The 23879-nt window shown below is 50.1% G+C and overlaps 1 protein-coding gene across 3 annotated transcripts in view; it reads left to right on the top strand.

Moving 5' to 3' along the window:
- Positions 1–23879, top strand: part of MYLK2 (myosin light chain kinase 2) — a 200944-nt gene that overhangs the window by 74609 nt on the left and 102456 nt on the right. For all 3 annotated transcript variants that reach the window (XM_086932687.1, XM_086932689.1, XM_086932688.1), the window contains 2 exons: positions 20995–21136; positions 22904–22974. In XM_086932687.1, the coding sequence (XP_086788813.1) occupies positions 20995–21136; positions 22904–22974 (213 nt within the window). The remainder of the gene's footprint in view (positions 1–20994; positions 21137–22903; positions 22975–23879) is intronic.

Raw genomic sequence — 23879 nt, 5'->3', positions numbered from 1 at the left:
TCAGTGCGATGTATTGGCCGCGATGCGAACGGCCGCGATGTGTTGCTTTTCGATGGATCGTCATACAACCGAAAATCTACTATGTGTATATATATATATATGTATATAGAGATAACTCTAATCACTAGTATATGCAGTAGACCTTTGTACTCTCTACCATTCCTATGTGACTCTTAGAGTATATACATTTGTATCACTTCCTTGAGTGACTTTACATCTTGTACATTTGCAATTTTTTCTGTTGGTATCTTTTATGTAACGCATGTAATCCTAATTCCTTATGTTTTGCAACTGGTTCTTATGTAAGGCGTTCTGACAGCTTTGGGTAAAGTTCACGCTATATAAAATCGCATTAAATAAAATAAAATAAATAGCATGAGGTGAGATATTAATACAGTTCTTAATGGAGCTAAACAAAAGCCCACTTTATGCATATTTTAACAAATTGCTACAAATATGTCATCCAGACAGTAGCGCTGTCAAGCCAGACCTAAAATGGGAAGTGCACCTTACCTAGATAGACCAATATTGCAAACAAATTTGCAGTAATCATGCACTAATATTTGGTTTTGTATTTGACATTGTAGGCCTTAGTACTTTTGGGGTTATTTAGAAAAGGTGTAAGCTGTAAAAAGCCCTGTGATATATGTTGAAACTGGTTTTCAGTACAACACTAGTCTTGCATTAAGAGAAAGAAACTGTATTACTCTGTGCCTATCAGTATCGGATCACAAGCAAAAAAGTGGTGCAAATAGTTTTTTACACCAATAATTGCTGAAAAAGAGATAGAAACAATGTTTGAATATTTATCTCCAAATTTGTGATAGTGTCATGATAATAGGTTTAGGTGACAGTATTACCAAATTGCTTTATAACAGCAAAACATCGAACATTCTGTAAATGGTTCCATAAGTGGGGCAATGCTGAATGGAAGGGCAGCAAAGTTCCACCAAACATAAACCTAGTCCTGAAAGCAGTCGCGTCTCCTGCAGGGTAAGCATGGTGGGGCTGGGCGGGGGAGGGGGTGTGTCGACAGATGACGGAATAGGATTCATTTAATTTTTCCTACTACGGCATCTGTCGACATCCTCCCACCACTCCCCCGCCCCGCCGTACTTACCTGCAGGCGCAGCGGCTGCCTGAAAGTGGTTCTACTGACCACTCTTTTAAATCTTTCAGGAGCTAAGCTTTTCTTTGTAGCCCAACAACACTATGGGGCATATTACCAAGCCTGGCGAAATGATATTATCGCCACTTTAGCGGCTGTTTTCGGCCGCTAAGCGGCGATAATTACATCGCCCTATTAGCAAGCTGTCGCTAACTGATGTTAGCGACAGCTTTGAGGCGAATGCGAGTGGTTTAGGGCCCGCTTTGCATGTCAGCGATATTTATCGCTAATGACATGCAAAGTGGGCGTACCCAAACTGAAAACAGTCGCTAACATCGCTATCGCCTATTAGCAAGGCAGGCGTAGCGATGGAAATATTCGCGCTAAGCACGAATATCTCCAAAAAATAACGCCCATCAGACCAGTTCTTGGCCATTATATCCAATGGGAGGTGGATATAATGGCTAAGACCCTGTTAGCGATAATGCGTGATTATCGCTGTATTCTCAGCGATATTCACGGATTTTGCCGCCATCGCTGGAAATTTTATCGCTTTTGAGATAAACGTTGCTAATAGCACGTTATCTCAGCGATAAAATCTGGTGATGCTTGGCGATAGAAAAATTGTCGCTAAGCCTATTTAGCGATAAATATTGCGAGTTGTTGGTAATATGCCCCTATGTGCCTTATAACAACATTCTTTAATTACCTAGTAACACCTCCCCAGAGTTCCCGATTCAAGGAGCTCTGATAACTTCGGGGAGGGAAGTGGTGATATCAATAACAGGGATCACAAGTGGGAGCCTGAGAATCCCCTTAGAAGTGATGAGTTATTTGATTTCTTGTTCTTCCCAGTATTTCGAGGCATATTATCGGGAACGGCGATAAAATTATCGCCGCTTTAGCGGCAGGAAACTGCCGCTAAAACGGCGATAATGGGCTTGATGATATGCCCTTGTGAATTCCCATATCAGCCCAGGTTCTGGTGTTAACCTGGGATGCTATGGGAATTCACAAGGGCATATTATTAGCGGCGATAATTTTATCGCAGTTCTTGATAATATGCCCCTCCATTCTTAAGACTCCTGCTGCTTTCAGCAGGCAGAGTCCCTGACTGAGCATTTTGAGGGTAGTAAGGCGCTTGAAGGGCTAAGGAAAGTGTAGCATTACGGGGTAGTAAGGATGTTGCAACTGGAGTGTTCCCTGCATGATATACAGTTGTGCTCCCTGCCCTATGTACCCGAACTGCATACCTGTGGTCCTGGTTATTTGATTTTGCGGTCATGCCACCCACACAATCTCGTGTGCATGCACTGACCTAGGCCTGGCCTTTGGACAATGCTCGGTTCTGGATCTAATCCTGAAACACACCAGGAGGGGCGCACCAAGTGTACTCTCTTAAGTGACAGAGGACTATCGTACCTGACATGGCCTTCATGTGTGGCGGGCAGTGGTGGCAGCATATCGAGTGCCAAACAACTAGAGTGACAGACCTTTTACCTGTTTCTTGTGAATGCACGCCTACTGGCCAACTCACCTAAATTTTTTTTTTTTTTTTTTTGAAAACCTTTATTATACCTTCACAGTTTTACACAGCTTGTCGCCTACAACCCGAATGGGCCGGCCGCTACTCAAGGTGTCAAAGAAAAACGTTCTTTACAATACATTTGTGCAGGTAGTCATGAAGGTAAAGATCGGTAAACAAGTGGTGAAGGTTAAATACAAATGGTCCATGCTTGGTGAACGAGGTTTTCATTTTCTGTTTTGTACCTAAAGAAAGAACATTCAAAACTTTGGGAAGTCACAACACGATCAATGAGTATGCTTATTGCCGGTTAGACGTGAGTTTACTCCTGAGTTGAAACCAACCTCATGCACGCCCACAAGGCAAGGTAGGGTGTGAGCGAACCATCTTTTACCCCCCCATCCCTCCCGGAAGTACCCCCCCACACTAATCAGCCCTCCTCATCCCAACCCGTCTTCCTCGTCTGAGTCCAGTGGGTCATCTTCAGGTAGCGGATCGCAGATGTCGCCCCGGTATGCGTTCCATGGGGACCACACCTTGTTCCATTTGGCCGGACAAGCCCTGTTCAAGTAAACTGCCCGTTCTGTGATCATGGCCCTGTCCATATTTACGCACCATTGTGAGGCCGTCGGGGGGTCCGCCACCCCCCAACGCTGCACGATGTCTCTCTTGGCCATCATCATCCCCAATGTTACCCAGAGGCGGCCATGCCGGGACAAGTCAGTTGGCTCCCACACATTGAGGAGGCATCGCCGCGGCTCCGGCAGCACCGAGACCTCCAGCACCTGTGACACAGTGCGCATGACCTGACGCCAATAGGTGTGTATAACTGAACAGTCCCAGAATGTGTGGAAGAGTGTGCCCTCCTCCCCGCAGCCTCGCAAGCAGAAGGGGTCAGGGGATCGTTGTATGCGGTGAAGCAGAGTCCTGGTGTAATATGTTCTGTGTAGAACTTTGAGTTGGACGAGCCTCATTCTAGTCGATATGCCCGCTTCTTTAGGGGACGCCAGTGCCTCGTTCCATTCATGTTCATCTAGCTCGCCCACCTCCTGCTCCCATTTCTCCTTAAGAGGCACTAGCGGGTCTGGGGAATTGTTAAGGAGTTTTCGGTAAGTAAGGGAGGTGGCCTTTTCTATCATGTAGTCCGTCAGAAGGCGATCTTCTAGCGGGGAGGACTCGGGGAGAGTCGATCCCGCCGGGATAGCTGCCAGTAATGCATGACGGATTTGGACATACCGGTAGGTTTCATGCGGCCCTAGGTCATAGATTTCCTTCAGACGGGCGAAGGTAATGACTTCCCCACACTCCCACATGTCCCCCACCGTAGAGATGCCGATATCGTCCCAACGGGAGAACCCCTTACTGGTCCGAAGATTGCCTTGGGCTCGTGTGTCCCAGAGTGGAGTGAGCTTAGTGAGTGTGTCTTTCCACCCTAGCGCAGCGGTGGCTGCGTGCCAGGTGGCCACTGTGAGCCTATTAGGGCCCTTCAGCGGTCTGAGTTTCCGTCTATCATAAAGCGGTGCCAGCAGGTTATTGGTGCCCAGTTGGGCCCTGTCTGCCTGGAACGCTGGATCCGATTGCGATGCATGCAGCCACTGGTTGATCGGTCTGAGCTGTGCCGCCCAGTAGTAGAGATAAAGGTTGGGGAGTGCGATGCCGCCCTCGTACCAGCTCCTACATAGCTTGGCGTGTGCTATACGCGCCGGGCGGTTGCCCCACAGCAGACCAGAGACCACTGCCGCCACTCTCTTGAAGTATTTTTGGGGTACAGCAAATGGGGTATTGTCTAGGATATATAGGAAGCGGGGCAGGGATTTCATCTTAAACAGGGCTGCTTTCCCTAGCATCGTCAACGGTAATCCCGCCCAGAAGCTTGCATCTTGTTTGAGGCGGTCCAGCGGTGGCATGAGGTTCAGTTTTTCGTGTTCTGCCGGGTCACCCGTGACGTGGATACCAAGGTACTTGAATGAGGAGCCGGCCAACCGCAGAGGGCAGTCCGGACCAAGCGTTGGGTGACCACCCGTCAGGGCGTACAATTCTGATTTACTCCAATTAATAGTGTAGCCTGACATCTCTCTGTGGTCATTACAGAGGCGCAAGAGGGCCGGTATGCCTTGATCGGGGTCCGTCAGGTATACCAGCATATCGTCCGCGTAAAGCGATATGCGGTCCTCCCAGCCCTCCCTCCATTTAATCCCTTTAAGTAAAGGGGTAGTCCTGATGCGGATAGCCAGAGGCTCCAGTGAGAGTGCAAAAAGAAGGGGGGAAAGAGGGCATCCCTGTCGGGTGCCACGCCTGAGTGGGAAGGAGCGTGAGATGTGGCCGTTCGCTACCACGTGTGCTACCGGTGCAGTGTACAGCAATTTGATCCAGGAGATGAAGACGGGTCCGAATCCCATATATTGAAGAACCTCAAAGAGATAGGCCCACTCCACCATGTCGAAGGCCATTTTCGCGTCAAGCGCCAATATAGCTGCAGGTTCGCCGATGTCATCCGCTTTAGCTAGCACCCCGTGCACCCGTCTGAGATTGAGCGAGGTGTTCCTGTGGGGCATGAACCCTGACTGGTCCGGGTGAATAAGATCGGACAGATGAGGCGATTTGCCAGAAGCTTTGCTAGAATTTTACTTTCTGCGTTGAGCACAGATATAGGGCGGTACGAGGAGCATTCCCCAGGGAACTCACCTAAATTTTGCTGCTCATGATGAACCCAGAATCCTGAAACACAAAATCCCATGCGTTGCACATGTGCGTTTATGCTATTAACAGTAGTCTGCAATGCACAGCTATTGCAGGCCTGTGAGTTCCATTTTGGAAGCCCGCAGCCAGAGATGAGTACAAGATGGGAGAGAGGTCACTATCCCACCAGGCAGCATATGTGGATTGCTGGCATCTCTTTGATGGGTGGGGAAGCACAATTCACTGGGATGAGGAAAGAGTAGACAGGCTTTCCTTAGAATTGCCAGGGCCCTTCCTGATACAGGGGGTAGTGAATGACTGTCATTAGCTGCCATTTGGTGGTTGGCAGGGGGTACAGGGTGAGGCCTGCAGTATATGTTGATATGGAAATTAACTCTTTGAAGGGGCACACATTTTTGTCTCTCCCTGATCTGTGAGCATAGATCCTAAATAGCTGGGTGCAGCCTGCTCGCACCTCTTTGTACTTTTATGGTGGATACTTCCCCTGAAGACTGTTGTGCTGGAAAGAATATTTTTGCAGGTAGAGGCCACACCTTGAAGGTAGGCGGCCAAAATACGTGAAAGGGGAACCGATCGAACTAGCTTCATGAAGCAGACCTGGCATACACAGCCTCTGTGTGTGAAACCAGCATAGTCATAGATGCCCAAGACCCATCGATATTTGTTGTTATGCTTGCCGCTACCGAGGAGGGGGGTGCTTCACTCGTAACTCATGGTTTACAAAGCAGCTATGGGTTGGTGACACGCTGACAGCCAACTCCCCTGAGGGGAGGGTACATCACCTGGTGTCTGATCGGAAGGAGCAATTACTGACTGTCCTAAGAGCTACGAAATCCTGCCTGAGAACAAGGGAACAAAGCAACAACCATGCAGGAGGAATGGAATGTGGAGGACTGCTGTGAGTGACCTGGTGTAGGGTCTGTCTGACAGAGACTCATGAAACAAGAGCCCCAAAGGAATCACTGTGATCATAGATTGGGTGGTGCAATGTTTGTGACCAATCCTGGTCGGAGCTGCCTGGCCCCTGCAGCAGTGTGCTCATGTGATGGGCCCAACTGAAGGTGGGATCAGCCTCTGTGCCCCGTAAGTGCACTGTGTGACCGCTTCACTGCCAAGTGTGTCATTGTGCCAGAAGATGTCCTGAAGAAGGTGTCCTGTGAGACCGCAACCCTGCCAATTGTGTCACTGCATCAAGACAGGCTAAGAAGAACTCAGCCTACCCCAAAGGAATCACATGAGGTCTGCCTTATGAAGACATGATACCATTGCCCCAGGCGCTGTATGCCAATGATAATGCCTGGAGCCTGTCACATCAAGGAACTCATCACCCTGTGGCATGTGGCCATAACACCCAGGAAAGACCACCAAGTACTCATTGGACAGCCAGGGCAAACCGAGATCTGCTGAGGCCACCCGGAAGAGGGTTATCTTCAGAAGTCCCAATTCCTGCAGTGATTCTGCGAGCGATGCGTTAAGTGGCCAGCTACTGTGATGCCAAAGACGACTGCTGCTAGTGAGATCCCTCCACCGTGGGAGAAGCAAGTTCTGTCTCTCACCTTGCTTGCACTGCTGTGTACTCCTGGGAGCTTCCGAGCAGCTGGGGAAGATTCCAATGCTGCAGAGAGGCCAACCACAATCCAACATGACATCCACGGGCTGGTGAGAAATTAGGAAGGCTAAGCATGGTGTGCAGCTACTAAACCTGAACTTGATGAGAGACGGACCGGGCCTATGCCCGGGAGAACCTGAGTTCAACCTGATTATCAGACGTACCAGAGGGGACAGAGGAACACAAGCTGCAACACCAATTTACCTGATATAATAAGAACTAGCTATAAAGGGGCAAACCCAATACCAGACGGGATAGCCACTAGAGAGAGGGACTGTCTGATCAGCGGGGTGGGTATTCGATCATAATTTCCTGTGTGGAGGATTTCAATGTTTTTGTGTGTAATAATATACTTGTCTTTACTATAAAGAGAAGCATTGGGCTGGACATTGATTTACTGCACTGCTGCTGGGACTGGTATTGATTTGTGAGCCTAAGTAACCCCCACACTAACCTGCCTGAGAAGCCGGATTGACCTACTCTACCACTGATGTTTGCAGAGACTTAGGGCCTGATTTAGATTTTGGCGGACGAGTTACTCTGTCACAACGGTGCCAGATATCCCGTCCGTCCAAATGTGAATCCCATAGAACATATTGGGATTTTTATTTTGGCGGACAGGATGCCCGTTACCCTTGTGATGGAGTAACCAGTCCAGCAAAATCTAAATGAGGCCCTTTGTAAGGCCAGCTCCACGAAAGCCGAAGTAAAAGGCCCCAACTCCAACAGTTGTGCCCAGTGGCTGCTGCTTCCCCCGTGGTCCCCTGAACAATGTCTGACTAAGGGACTTTTAGGGCTCTGGAAAGGGTAGCATAAGGGGGTAGAAAGGAGTTTTTAAGGTGCTGAGAACAGTAGCCTTAAAAGGAAGTAAGACCTCTTTAGGTTTCAGGGATGGGTATCGTTAGCAGTAGTAATGGATTTGTAGAGTTAAAGGAAGGATTACTTTAAGGGGTAATTCATTTTTTTTTGCAGGTAGACATGGGAGCAATAAGGGATGGTAAGGAGTTTATAGGGTTCAGGGAAAGGTAGCATTAAGTAATTTGTAGGGTTTAGAGAAGGGTATCCTTACTGGATAGTAAAGGTTTTTAGTGTTGAGGAACGGGTAGATTTAAGTGGAAGCAAAGGGTTGCTAGTGCTTGTTGAAGTGTAGCATAAAGGTTTTTAATGTTCAGGGAAGTGTACTGTTAAGGGGTATGAAGGAGGTTTTAGTGTTCTTGGAAGGGTAGCATTAAGGGTGTTTAAGAGTTCTTCCAGTCCTTTGGAACCGTGTCGGGCCTTAAGGTCAACTGGGCCAAGTCAGCGGCGTATGCTTTCGGTCCAGACATCCCGGACACAGAGATAGTGATCCAAGGCGAACGGCTACCATGGCACCACACAATGTTCAAGTATCTAGGCATATACATCTATAGAACACCCCAGGACATCCTGGATGGCAACCTCACACGCGCCATAACATCCATTCGATCCCAGATTTCCATCTGGAAGACGCTCCCACTTAATGTACCAAGCAGAGTGACACTGACGAAGATGATCGTCTTACCCAGACTCCTGTACTATTTTGCCAACATCCCAACATATGTCCGAGCCCGCACTTTCAGAGAACTGGAGACCATGGTTAGGGACCTGTTATGGAATACCGGAAGGCCCAGGGTGGCCCTGAGGAAGATCTACGCCCCAGTAAATGATGGGGGCCTCTCAGTACCAAACCTAGAACTCTATTATCTAGCGGCGCAGTTACAGAGGGTGACGGCCTGGCTAGTGGGCAGAAACCTGGCAGACACAGCCACGGCTGCTGGTATGTTGACACACACCCAGATCCACTCCCTCTTCCACCCCTTGGCAACCACCAGAAGAGCGACTCAACTGCACACTGCCGTGGCTGTTACATGCTACACCAGGAGCCTGAAGCTCACTAAACATACTAAACCGTACGCACCCGCGTTGCCACTCCTGGGCACGCCCACAGCCTCGACTGTCATCTCAGAGGCAGTACTAGAACACTGGACACGCACAGGGGTGGACACCATGGCGGACCTATATGCCGATGGCGCATTACTACCTTTTGCGACACTGGCTGAAGATACTGGTCTCCCGGCGGGGCAGTTTCTACTACACGCCTCCATAGTACTGACATACTCGCAAAAGTGGGGAACAATAGCGGAGGAACCACCCACACACCAACTAATACAGCATCTACATGTCATGGGAAATGGCACACATGTAGTACACTGGCTGACCTACGCAGTACTGTCACACACACAACAAAGCCTACAGCCACTACGAGACAAGTGGGCGGCTGACAGGGGCAGGGACTGTACAGAGGGGGAGTGGACAATGATGTTAACGGGCCCGAGAAACATCCCACGAAATGCACGATTCAAGTTAATCCAATTCTACATTCTGCACCGTGCGTACCTATGCCCAGACAAAATTAATTCATACTTCCCAGGCGCCGCGGTCAGTTGCCCGCGGTGTGCCCTGGAGGGCGCAGACATATTGCACATGCTATGGCGATGCCTGCACCTCCAAACATATTGGCAGACACTACTACCGATACTGGAACGTTGCACCGACATGAAAATACCACACACGTGGGAGGCATGCATACTAGGCATATACAAACGAACCAAGCACAACAAAGTCCCCTCTCGTTTCTGGGATCTAGGCCTCATAACAGCCAAACGGCTGATCACGAAACACTGGAAACGAAACACCCCCCCCCCCCCGATGACGCATTGGCGTGCCTCCCTAGACAACTGGGCGCAGGCAGAAAGCATCACACTGCGCAATCAGGAAACTGCGGGACTGCAGAAGTTCCCGATCGCAACATTGTGGGACGAAATGCTAGGCTCCTTGCACAAAGATATTCAAACGGAGTCCGCCGCAACAACAACCATAAATTGTGACCTTGACACCCCCAGTAGAGACCTAAACACCCAACCTCAAGATGCCACTGCAGCACCCGGAGGCGTAGACACACAGTAACCAACGCAGGGCAACTCCACCTGACGCCCTGAGCACATTCCACGCCCACTGCCCCGAGCCCCTTGACCCTCCCCGCCGCTGAGAGACGACCTACCAACACCACTCCAAGACACCCATGGCTCCACAATACACAGACAGGTCCCAGCCCTAAATCACGCACCCAGCATCCGAGCGATCGATGACCACACTCCCACCTCAGCCCCCTTTTTCGGCTTGGCCCCTGTTTCACAATGTTCATTCATTTCTTTTTTCTTATTCTTTATTGAAATAATTTGTACAATATACTGAACAGACGGGAACAGTTATATTACATCATCGTTGAACTGTATGTAACACTGTACCATTGAGAATTGTGATGTGCCCCGCAACTGTGACAGACATCCTTGAGATGTGAACAACCGCATGATGTACCAATGGAATTGCCTTTTATTCTGTGATTTCAATAAAAGATATATTAAAAAAAAAAAAAAAATTAAGGGTGTTTAAGAGTTGAGGGATGGGTAGCAATTAAGGGTAGTAAGGAGTTTTTAAGGATCAGTTTTTAGAGTAGTTAGAGGTTTTTTGGGTTCAAGGATGGTTAGCTTTAAGGAGTAGTAAGGGTTTTCAGAAATCAGGGATGATTACTGTTCAGGAGTAGTACGTTTTTCTAGTTCAGGGAAGAGCAGTGCTGAAGGATAGTATAGGGATTTTAGGATTGAGGGAACAGTAGCTGTGTGTGGTAAGGGATTTTTAAGGTGCACGGAAGGGTAGTGTTAAGGGGTAGTATGAGTTTTTTCAGAGTTCAGGTATGGATAGCTTTAAGGGGTAGCATGGAGTTTATAGAGTTCAGGGAACGGTAGCATTTAGGAGTAGTAAATGTTTTTTAAAGTTCAAAGGGTAGGGTTAAGGGTTAGTAAGAACTTTTGGGTTCAGGGATGGGTAGTGTTAAGCAGTAGTGAAAGGTTTGTAAGGTTCAGGAAGAGTAGCGTTTAGGCATAGGTTTTTAGGTTTCTTGAATGGGTCACGTGAGTAGGGAGTTTTTTTGGGTCAGTGAAGCGTAGCATTAAGTGTTAGGAATGGATTTTTAAGGTTCTGCGATGGGTTGTAGTAAGGGGTAGTAAAGGGTTTTCATGGTTCAGAAGGGTAACGGTAGTGAGTCATAAGCGATTTTTAGGAATCAGAAGTGGGTAGTGCTAAGTGGTAGTAATGTGTTCTTGTTCAGGGAAGGGTAGTTGTATGGGATCATAAGGATTTTTACGGTTTACAGTTTAGGGATCTGTAGCATTGAGGGGGCATAAGTGCTTTCCGAGTTCATGGAAGGATTGCGTTAAGGGTGTAGTATGGGGTTTTTAACCTTTAAGTATGAGTAGTTGTGAGGAGTGGTAAGGGCTTTGAGGTTTTAAGGATAGGTAGGGTTAAGGAGTAGTTATGGTTTGTAGGGTTCACATTAGGTTAGCATTAAGGAGTAGTAAGGATTTTTGGTGTTCAGGGATTGATAGCATTGAGGGGTAGTAAGGTTTCTATGTTTCTGGGAAGAGTAGCACTAATTGGTAGCAAGGGTTTTTTGGGTTTAGGGAAGGGTCGCAGTAAGGGATATTAAGGTTTTTTTAGGGTTCAGGGATGGGTAGCATTAGGGAAGAGTAAGTGGTTGTAGGATTCAGGGAAAGGTAGCATTAAGGGTTAGGAAGGAGTTTTTAGGGTTCAAGGAATGGTATTTTTTACAAGGAGTGATGGTTTTTAGGGTTCAGGGTTGGGCAGCATTAAGGAGTTGTAAGGGTCTCCAATTCAGAGAAGAATGGCGTTGAGGGGTAGCATGGGGGTTTTAGGGTTTTTGGAAGGGTAGATGTAAGATATAGTAAGGGTTTTTTAGGGTTCCGGTATGGGTATCACTAAGAGGTAGTAAGAGGTCTTTAGGGTTCATTGAAGGGTAGCATCAAGGGATAGGTGGAGGTCTTTAGGGTTCCTGTAAGGGTAGCTTGAAGTTGTAGTAAGGAGTTTTTAGGGTTCAGGGAAGACATGCTGTGTTAAGGTATCTCTGAAATAGATGACGGAAAGAGAAGGCGGGATGAAGCAGGGGCTACTTTACAGCAACAAATTCCATCTGACTCCCCTCCTCCCATCTGTGCTGCTACCAGATTATAAAAAACACCTTAATTATCTAGTAGACATATATAACTACAGTGGCATATATTTACAGTAACACACAATAGTTAGACTTGATAAAGAGTTAGACTTGATAAAGAGTTCCGGCAACTTGATAAACAAATTATTACAGCTGTTAGAGGGTAATGCATAAGCAGTTTTTCTCTGGAAGTGCAGAACGTGTGCAAAATCAAAACATATGTATTTCTTCATTGTCATTTTTCTATGGTTTCTTTCTTTTTTTGGTTTTTGGGGTGTGCAGCTTCTGTTTGTATCACAGAGCCTCTGCAATGTTGGTTTATTTGTATGTATTTTCCTACTAAATTCCACAAAAATTTTATTGAACAAAAAAACCCATATATTTCGGTTATCAACAAAGCTAAAGCCCCTCTCTGTTGTTCTCCTGAAAGCTCTTTTTTAGGGTGATCACAGAAGGCCGAGCAACAGATGCGCTGTCAAGCCAGACCTAAAAATGATAGCTATACCTGAGATGACCAGATGGGACTACTTAGAGACAGCAGTGAACACCTGTGTGCCTTGCTTTGATGGAACTGACCGTTCCAATCTTGGCCCCTATGGCTTCAGGCTGAATAGTTTTACCATGGCTTCTGGAAAGGTTTTAAAAAATAGTCTGTTATGCAGTGCATACCGAATGGGACCAAATCACAAATATTAGCCCCTGAGTTGCAGTTTTATTGACTGTCTATTCAGGCATTGTCAACCTATGCCATTGCTGACTTGAAGTTATGATGTTATGTTATGTTATGTTATGTTAAAAATTTCTTCTATAGCGCAACGGCTACTCCAAAGGAGTGTCCCGGCGCTTTGGCGAAGAGGTCAGCAGAGGGCAGCAACATAACAGAAAATAAGGAAAAACGGGGGGCCCTAGTTGGTGAATAGCCAGGTTTTTAAGGCCTTTCTGAAGGACATACGGTTCGGAATCTGTCTCAGAGAGAGGGGAAGCTCATTCCAAGCGCGAGTAGCCAGGTGGCGAAAAGAGCGGCCACCCTGTCTAGCGCGTTTGATGGTCGGGACTACCATTTTGGACAAGGAGGCAGACCATAGAGCTCTATTAGGTTTATAAAAAGCAAGGCGTTTTCTGATGTAACTGGGGCCAATGTCATGTAGGGCTTTAAAGGCCAACGTCAGACTTTTGAAAAGGACTCCCTTAGCTATAGGAAGCCAATGCAATTCTCTTAACAGATCTGAGGCACCAGTACGTCTAGGGAGCCCGTAGATGGCACGGGCAGCTGAGTTTTGAACTACTTGAAGACGCATCAAAAGGTATTTTGGGAGTCCCAAATAACGAGCATTTGCATAGTCTAATCTGGACCCAATGAGTGATTGGACAATGACCCTTCTATGGTGGAGTGATATCAGGGGGAGACATTTTCTGAGCATCCGAAGGATGCCGAAGCATTTCCCAGACAGGCAAGATATTTGGGGTCCAAAAGCAAGGTCACTATCAACAATGATTCCCAAATTTTTAGCTTTGATGGACGCATTTACAGGCGGAAACAAATCTTGCGGCCACCAGCATTTCCAATTCGGTTCAGTGGCACAGCCAAAGAAAAGCAGCTCCGACTTATCGGAGTTGCATTTCAATCCGTGCCCTCTAAACCACCCAAAAACTGCCTCTAAACAGCTTCTGATAAGAGTCCCGTTAAACACCTCATTCCTGCCACATGTAAACAAGAGATGGGTGTCGTCGGCGTAGGACACGATCTGAGCACCCAAGGACTCCGCCACCTCTGCCAGGGGGGCCAAAAAGATGTTAAAAAGCAGGGGGCTGGGGGGCGTGGCCAAGATGGCGGCGGAGTAGGATGCCTTTTCGTGCCGCTCCGGCGCTGATCCTACAAAGCTTCTAATAGCACGACTCTGTGGGAGTTCACCCGCCCAAAAAGCGGCGGGGAAGTCCGCCTGACGGAGCGGTTGCCCTTGGTGTGGTCGCCGAGGCGGTGTGATCCCGAGTTCGCCCCTGAGATCGAAAGCGCCCCACGGCCTGTGAGACCCCGGGCTCTCCTGACATCGAGGCCCGGCGTGGTTGGTGGGCGGGGCCCTGGAGCTGCCCTGAGGAAGTCGGAGCAGACGGAAAGCAGAGAGTAGCTGCATTCCGGCGACAGGTGGGCCTGGCGACAGACCCAGATCGACCCCCCCTGCCCTTGGGGTATTGCTGCACCGGTTTCCAGCACTGACTGAGGCGCACGGAAGTCGGAGGCATCCGCGGTCAGCGCCACCCGCTACCGCACGTGTGGGACTGGACACAGCCGGCGACTACAGAGCAAGTAATGGGGAGCGTTTGAACTGAACGGCGGAGCCCACCATTGAACTTGGCCACGAGGCACGGAGCCTGAGCTCTGGGGGCCGCCGAGTCTACTGTGGAGTAAGGGCGCGGAACTGGCCAGCGGATACCGGCGCATCTTGTGTCGCACGAAGGCCCGGAGGGCGTTGGAAAGCAGGCGTCGGCGCTTGGGCTTTGCCCTGCCAGGGCTCCGGTGGGGCCCACGAATCGAGTAGCTGTGCACTTGGGGCTGGGCACAGCTGGAAGCTACAGAGCGCGCCGTGGTGTGCGTTTGGACTGCCTGAGGAGCCCGCCACTATCCTGCGCCACGTGGCGCCGGGTCGGAGCTTTGTGAGCCGCCATGTCTACTGTGCCGCGCAAACGGGGTCAAGGGAAAGACAATGCTCCGAAATCTTCCCAGCAACCGGCTTCCCCTGGAGCGAGTGGGTCGTCGAAACAATCGGACGATGAGGCCCCGGCGACGAAAGCCTTTATGACCGAGCTGTTTGCCTCCATCAAGGAGGACATCTCCGAACTCAGGGCGCAGCTAGCCTCCGACTTGAGGGAGGTGCGGAGAGACGTGGACGGCATAGGAGAGAGGGTGGCGACCCTGGAAGACCGAGATCTGAGCGTAGCCACCGACGTTCACCTGCTACAGCAAGACATCATTCACCTCACCGAGCAAAATCTGGACCTACAATTGCACACGGAGGACTTAGAAAACCGCTCCCGTAGAAATAACATCCGAATACGGGCGGTGCCGTGGGACGGTGAGGCTGGGGACCTGCGGGGGTATGTCCAGGAGCTGTTCCTCCAGGTGCTGGACGAGGAAGACACGAAGGAGATTCGGATGGACAGAGTACACAGGGTAGGCCTGCCACGGCGCGGGGGGGCCCCCCCGACATCCTAGTGTGCGTACACGATTTCCAGCTTAAGGAACGGATACTACGCAAGGCCAGGGCCATCGAGTCGCTGCAGTTCCGGGGGCATGGGCCTCAGCTATACCAAGATCTGGCGGCGTCTACCTTGCAAAAGCGGCGGGAGTTTCGACCGGTGACGGCTTTCCTGAAAGAGAGGGGCATCGCCTACTCCTGGGGGCACCCTTTCAGGATCATTTTCAGGTGGCAGAATCGCCTCGCTCAAATCCGCACGCTTCAGGCAGCGAAAGAACTTCTGAGCCTGGAGGATGTACCGCCTTCGCGGGCCGCGACGGCTTCCCCGTCCCGAAGGCGACGTCGCTCGTCTTCATGGCAAAGGGTGGGGGGCTCACCCATCAGACAACGGCCGGATCTCTCTGCCAGCCTGCAAGAACGGGGTGCAGCAGTCGCTTCGGTGGCATCAGTCACGTTGGCCGACACACAGCATAGCTCTGGGGCGGCGTGACCCCCGGGAAATGGCGGATCGGCGCCGGAGGGGCCCGGGCCATCTGGTTGAGGGGGCTGAAAGTACTCTTGGAGGAGACGCCCTCGACTATGGCCATGGGGAATAGTGTCTTTGTTCCCCCGGCCTGCTTCTTGAGTGGGAGGCTTCCTACGGACTTCGGCCTACTGGTCTTGATGAGTATTATTTCTGCACTCTTGTTTTTGACTTTGCACTTTGTTTGGTTTGCATATCTTTTGGGGTGGGATTGGGATGGGGGTTGTTGGGGACAGTGGGGGGGGGACCCGTGACGGTGGGCCAAAGGGGATGTTTGTTGTGTGCCTGCTGTTGAGTGCACACTTTACTGTTGGTGATGTCGTGCCGCGAATGTTCTGGAAGCAACTGGTTGTCTACTGCCTGGGGGCGGGGCTGGAGGCGGGGCGGATGACACTTGGCATGCTGAGAGCGGGTTCTGGGGTTTGTATCTGCTATGCCGCTTAGTGTAGGGACGTGGAATGTTAAGGGCATGAATTCGCCTCAGAAGCGGCAGAGGGTTCTGAAGTATGTGATGGACCATCACCTTGATGTAGTTGGACTGCAAGAAACACACTTGGCACGGAAGGATGAGTTGAGGCTCCGCCATAGGGCGTACCCCATTATCTACAGGTCCTCTGCTGTCACGAAACACCGAGGGGTGGCACTTATGTTCAGGGCTACGTTGCATTTTCAACCTGTGGAGGTCCGCAACGACAGGGAGGGTCGCTGGCTGATGGTTAAGGGGCACATTCAGGGTAGGTTGTGTACGTTTGTGGTGGTATATCTGCCCAATGCCGGTCAGAACAAGTATCTACAAGAATTGCTGGTGAAGGTGGGGGACTTCGCGGAGGGGCTCTTGTTCATGTTGGGCGATTTCAATTTGGTGTGGGACAGGGATTTGGACAGCTCGGGGGGACGCAGAGCGGACACAGGGGTCTTTTCTGATTCCACGCAGCAAGGGGTGGGGGAGTTGGGTCTAGTAGATGGATGGCGCTTTTTTCACCCCGCCATGAAAGACTACACATTCTTTTCACATGTGCACCACTCCTACTCTCGCTTGGATCACATCTTCCTTAGTCAATCCCTCAGAGGGAACATTCTAGATGCCGCCATTCTTCCGATCTCGGTGTCGGACCACAGCCTCTTGGTGCTCACTCTCCGTTGGTCGCCGCCCGACACCGCAAGCCGAAAGTGGTACTTCCCGGCGTTGGTGGTTAGAGACGAAGTTTCCAACCGTGCCTTGCGCCTGGCCATCCGTGATTTTTTCGATTGCAATCCCCCGTCGGACACTTCTCTGACGAATACGTGGGACGCCTTCAAGGCAACGATCAGAGGGACGTGCTTGGGCCTCAATTCACAACTTAACACTCTGCGTAGGAAGGAGCGGGATGCGCTGGAAGCCGAGGTGCTTGAGCTCGAGAGGGCTCATAAGATCAACCCCTCGAGGGTCACCCTGCGTCCACTGACAGCGGTTAGGGGCAAACTGAAGGCACACTATGCAAACAGGGCCGAACTCACCCTCCTGCGGCTGGGGCGGCACTCATACTCCAGTGGTAATAAGATTGGCAGACACTTAGCCCGGCAACTGCGGGACAAGCGGGAACGAGAATACATAGGGGGGATCAGAGACCCCGCAGGAGTGCTCCACAATCGTGACGGGGTGAAGGCGGACATATTTGGCCGCTTCTATGCCGCTTTGTATACGGGCGAGGAGCTGGATGCTGCAGCGCAGCGGGAGTTCCTGCAACGCTTGCCGCTCCCGCAGGTCTCTAGTGCGTGGAACGACCTGTTAGAAGCTCCGATCTCGAGAGAGGAAGTCCTCTCCGCCATTAAAAACTTGAAATTACATAAAGCCCCCGGCCCGGACGGGTACACTGCAGTCTTCTATCAGACCTACGCGACTGAGGTGTGCGACTTCCTGGTCGCCCTCTTTAATGACATGGCTACGTCCGGAGTGAATACCGGGACCTTAGCGGAGGCGGTGATTACGGTCCTGCCGAAGCCGGGGAAGGATCCGGAGCACTGTACCTCATTCCGTCCCATAGCCTTACTTAATATTGACGCGAAGCTGTACTCGGCGATACTAGCGAGCCGCCTCCAGGACCTGCTACCGGCGATTGTTCATCCGGATCAGTCCGGCTTCATCAAAGGCCGCCAGACGCACGACAATACGCGTCGGGTGATTCATCTCATTGAGAAGGCGGACAGGTTCCGCATTCCGGCGGTATTGGTGGGCCTGGATGCGGAGAAGGCCTTCGATCGCGTGGACTGGACCTTTCTATTCCACACGTTGCAGGCGTTCGGTTTCTCCGACAGATTCATCACCATGGTGAGGGCAAACTTCTGTAGCCCACGCTCGAGTGTGGCGGTGAACGGCCACCTATCGGCCTTCTTCCAGCACTCGCGAGGCACCAGACAAGGGTGCCCCCTCTCTCCCTTGCTGTTCGCGCTCAACATTGAGCCCTTGGCGATGGCGATTCGGGAGCATGAGGGCGTGAAGGGCATACCATTCACAGGAGAGCAGCACAAAATTTCTCTCTTTGCGGACGATGTCCTGCTGTCGGTGGCCGATCCCGCTAACTCTCTCCCATGCGTTCGGGATATCTTGCTGGACTTCGAGGGAGTGGCTGGCTTCAAAGTTAATTACGGCAAGTCTTATGTCCTGAATTTAACCTTATCACAGGCCGAGGTTGCTCAGGTAAGAGCGACAACACCGCTAGCCTGGGCCTCGGGCTCGATACTTTACTTAGGAGTCCACCTCACTCCTACGGTGGGTGGCTTATTTGCAGCCAACTTCCCGCCCCTGCTGGCCAAGACGCGGGCCGAACTGGAGAAGTGGAAGCCCAAATTCCTGTCCTGGCTAGGTCGGGTGCATGCCATTAAAATGGTCCTTCTCCCCAAGTACTTATATCTTTTTCAGGCCCTACCGATCCCACTGAGCACTTCCTTTTTTAGCCAGCTCAGAACATTGATTTTGAAATTTGTTTGGCAGGGAGGTCGGGCACGACTTTCGTTTGCACTCCTGCGACGGTTACGAGCTGACGGGGGGGTCGGCCTCCCGGATCTACACCTCTATTATAAAGCTGCCCAACTGAGAGTCATGGTAGAATGGTCACAGCAATCTTCCGAAAAACACTGGTTGCATATGGACCGGAGCGTGGCTGGCCGGTCCGTCTGGGATCTAGCCTGGAAACCAAAGCGTGACCGCCCGGTGAATGCGTACATCAGTACGCCCACGGGGACTACACTGAAAGTATGGGACACCCTGGCGGGGGATGAGCGATGGACGACCTTCCCGTCTCCGTTCACTCCATTGCATTTCAACCCGGCGTTCCCGCCGGCACTCGCCGAGGGCCCCTTTGATACTTGGAGAGAGGGAGGATGTCGGGCGCTGCTCCATCTGTTCCACGGCCCTGACCCCCTGACCTTTGAGAATTGCATGCGGGACTACCAAGTGCAGCCAACTGAAAAATACAGGCATTTACAACTGCTCCACTGGGCCACGTCACCGGGAGTACGGGAGGCAGCCACGAGGCCTCCCTCCGACTTTGAGGCCTTCCTGCTAAAAACGTCTACCATGAAGGGGGCCATCTCCTTTCTGTACCAACTGCTGCTTCGGTCTGCCCTTTCCCCTAGACCGCGCTACATGGAGCAATGGGAGGAGATGGTGGGGAGAGATATCACTGATGGAGAATGGTCGGCGTTGTGGAGGGACATGACGCAATTTAACCACTCAATACTCCTGAGGGAGGCGCACTTAAAAACTCTTACACAGTGGTATATGGTCCCGGCCCGGCTTCACCGTATCTACCCGGCTGCCTCGGACAGATGTTGGAGGGGTTGTGGCCTACTGGGGGACTTCCGCCACATTTGGTGGGATTGTCCGATCATCAAACCCTTCTGGGACGAGATCTTATCCCATATTAAAGATATCTTGCAGTATCCTATCGACAACTCTTTGGCATTCGTTCTCTTGGGCCTGAGAGATCCTGGCCTTGAGCACCAGACACGCGCAGACAAGAAGATTCTATGGCTCTGCCTAGGCGCTGCCAAGCTCACGCTGGCGTCAGCCTGGAAGCGGAAGGAGGCGCCGGCGATCTCACTTTGGCACGCTAGACTGTGGAGGCTCCTGAGTCTTGAGAGAATGGCGGACATCTTCCTAGGCAACTACAAACACTTTAAACACATTTGGGGCCCCCTGGTGTCCTTTCTCTCTACTGGTTTGCCCTCGGCAGTGTGCCCAGCATCCTTGAGGGCCTTACATCTATTTCAGCTCTAAGTATGTGTGATGGATGAGTGGGGAATGAATGAGGCGCCGTCATGGGAGGGGGGGGGGTGGGAAACGGGAAGTTGAGTTTGTGTACTGCTAACGGGACATCTGTGCTGCTGGGACGAGGCTCAGTTCGACGGCTCTGTGACACTGGACTTTCTGCTGGCTGACCTAACAGAGCACCCCGCCTTGGGGCTACGTATGCGACTGCCTCCGTCTTGCGGATGTTGGAGCCTATTATTTGCTCACTTCTCTCGCACTGCATTATTGCCTCGTCTTAATTTACTGCTTTCCCACTGTGTGGGACCATCTGTGCTCCCGAGGTGGTACCTTTTGTTCACTGTTTTTTTTTCTCTGTGTTTTGCAAAATAAAAATTTTACAAAAAAAAAAAAGCAGGGGGCTAAGAATAGACCCCTGAGGGACCCCTACCTCCAGAGGTGCCATGACGGCGGAGTACGGGGGCGCCCAGATCGTTTGCAGAGTTCTCCCCAGGCATCCTCTGAGGGCCCTTTTCTGCAGTTGGCTTGAAGACCATATATAGACATCCAAAGAAGATGGGTACAGAAGCCATTATACATGGATCAAAGGACAAAAAAGGACACTGTGTCAGCAGTAGTAGATTCTATTATGTGATGTGAAAGAGGGTGCCATTAGAATTAACAGTGTGGTACTCTGCAAGGGGGAGGGAGGGATCAATGTATCCATCTCTTTATGCAGAACATTGGTTGGCAGCAGTATTAACAACATTGTGGTGTCAAAAACATAAACATCTTTTTTTACAGTGCCTGTGAAAGGTAGCAGTCAGTGGTCTTCAGTGCTGCACTGGGAAAGGATGCTCTAAGTGTGTTTAAAGTGCTTGATCGTGTTAACAGCTGATATCATTAGAGTTTGCCATTCTGCATTGCGAAAAGGTAGCGTCAGAAGTCAGGGTGTAGTAGCTGTCTCACCTGCCTTGAGCCGTACTCTCCCTTTCAGTCAATGTAATTTTCCTTTCTTCAGTGTGGAGGGCGGAGAGCTTTTTGAGAGAATCATTGACGAGAATTACCAGCTGACTGAGATGGATGCTATGGTGTTTGTGAGGCAAATCTGTGAAGGCATTTCCTACATGCACCAGATGTATGTGCTGCACCTGGACCTCAAGGTATGTTCAGCAATTCCCCACCTCAGTAATGCGCTCGGGTGTCAGAGAGGGGTAGAGAAGGAAGGTATTTGTTAGTGTGTTCCCTATAGATCAGAGTCAGGAGTGTGCAACTGTATCAAAGAGAGAGCATGTATGTTCCAGTGTGTTCACTGCAGAGGAGATTGACAACTATCACCCCTTTACCCAGCTCCATTCCATCTGAAAAGTTTTCGAGAAAGCCATGTCAGGTCTACCAGAATACCCTTCTAGCGGACTACCAAACTGGCGTCACACCACACTGTAGCGTGGAGACCACTGCCCTTAAAGAATATGCCCTCCTCCTAATCAACAATAAAACTGACCCAGATACCTCCTAGTTGAGCTCTATCGCTCTTTAATCCATGGCACCAAGTTAAGTATTGATCTACACCCTAGAAATATGCATATGTTTCATGGGAGACTTATCTCAGCAGCCACTGTCAACTCATCTAAATGAGAAACTCTAGATCCCAGAAAGCACCCATTTCCTGAAGAGTGCAATAGTGGTCTGACCTCCTCCTCCCCCCTTCAACCTCTATTTGGAACAATGAATCCATAGGTAGAGACATTATCAAGATCTATTAATAGGCTAGTGGAATGCTACTCCACCCTTAAACATCCCTGGGGCAAGACCCCTAGTTGAATCAAAAGCAGCTTCGATCTAATTGAGAAATGGATGTACAGCACCTTTCTAATGGCCGTATTGACAAAGACAGAATTCCTTCTGCCGACCCACACCACCATACAGCCACAATTTCAAACTTGGTTATCCAGCATGACCCTGGAGGCTACACCCCATGCTAACAGTTGAGTGCAAAATCACTTGGATTCACCTTCGACACAACCTCCTCTAAGAGCACACAACCAAACATCCGAGACAGCATGGCATTATCTCTCACTCCTGAAATCATACCTACCCAAACTGACTATAGGATGACAGTGCCAGCCTTAGTCATCCCTCACATTGGCGGAGGCATTGCTGTGCTCAATGACTTCCACAACACCACTGTGGCTCCCATCCAAGGCACTGTAAACACTCAGAAGCTCTGCATCAATTTTACAGCTCATCCCACACTGAAGAAGAAGCTTTTGTGACTCACCATACCCAAGTCCACATTACCTTTTGTACCAGCAGCATTATCTATATTGTCATCGGAATAGCACCCATTCCCTCAATGTGTGACCCTCTAGGCCGGCGCACAAGGCCTCAGTAGAGGCCACTCTTGTGACCTACAGTGTGGTGTGGAGAGGAGGAAGACATTAGGGAAGGATACGAGTGAAGGGATGATGAATCTAACGATAGGGGACTAGCAGAGAGCAAGAAGTGAAAAGGAGGCGAAGAGAAAGGGAGTGGAGAATGGAGAGCGTGTGGAAGCTTGGAGAGATCGGAGAGTAGAACGGGGCAGGAAAGAAGGGATAGCAAGCAGTGCGAGTAGCGGGAGTGATGGGGAGTATGAGTAGTGGTAAGCAAGATCAGACAGGTGGACAGGGACTAGTATTTGGTAGAAGGAAGGGCAGAGGAGTAGAAAAAGAAGTATGGGTATAGGAAAGGAAGAGTGCTTTGGGATACATGTGAGAGAGGTTGAGCAGGGAGAGGGAAGGATAGGAGGTTAGGTGCTGGATGGCAGAGCAGACAGAGGCCTGACCCCACAGCCTGAGCTCCATGGAAACTGAGGATGGAGATTTGGAGAGGACATGAAGCTGCCACTGCCTCAGAAATCTATCTTGTAACTTGTTCTTCTTCTACAGCCTGAGAACATTGTGTGCGTCAGTCAGACCGGACACATGGTGAAGATCATTGATTTCGGCCTTGCACGCAGGTATCAAACTTCTGTTTATTTTGCTTCGTGTCTTTCTTGCACTCAGTATGTTTTGAAACTTTCATGCTCTTCTGTACACCCCTGCTTTCATTCTTCTCTCAGCCTGTTTGCCTCTCTTTTGGTTTATCCGTCCTCCTCTATGTGTGCCTGGCCTGAATAGGTCTAGCTGTTATAGTAATTGGCAAATATATGTTTGACCAATCTCCTTTCTGTTGCTCCACTTACCCTACGCATTGCCTGCCCATCCTACTCAAGGTTTATCATTGTGCCTTTCCATTTTCTTCCCTCTCTTGGACTATCTTAACCTCACCCGTCCTCCACCACAAAGATGGCACCATTTGCTTTTTCATTTTTACACATCTCTCCAAAGTGGTAATATCATCAATATGCATTTTTAAAGTGATGCGGAACTACAGTCCCATCTCTTCCGATTTTTGCCATTTACTTCAACAGAGAAAGTATACTGCTGGGTATCACTCATTGACGTTGCAGTAACATAGACTCAACCTTTTTTCCTGTGGTACTGTCAAAGCTCTGGCAGGTCATCTCCTCCATCCTATTTCCATCTACTCAGTTTCAATAGACTGCAAATATGCTTGGAACCACAGATAGTGGTCTGATACCGCCCATGCCTCCCCTGCCACTTGCAGACTGTTGCAAAATGACTTGTCTAATGAATATTACATAGTCAGGTCACAGTTTATGATATACTGTGATTGGCTAGATGGTGGTCTTCAAGGAGCACCAGACCTCTGTCGCTGTGTTTACGTTCCTAAATAGGAAATACATTTTAAAGCAGTCCATTTCTATTAAAGTGACTTAAAAAATGTTTCCTGTTAGGGGCAGGAGACAGTGGTCCACTAGGCCACGACCTGCTCCTCCAAGGATGCCCAACATGATTACCA

Source organism: Lissotriton vulgaris, chromosome 7 (genome assembly GCF_964263255.1).
Source record: "Lissotriton vulgaris chromosome 7, aLisVul1.2, whole genome shotgun sequence".
NCBI classification, from domain to species: Eukaryota; Metazoa; Chordata; class Amphibia; order Caudata; family Salamandridae; genus Lissotriton; species Lissotriton vulgaris.
The sequence above is the reverse complement of the archived record's forward strand: the minus strand, read 5'-3'. Positions and strand labels throughout refer to the sequence as shown.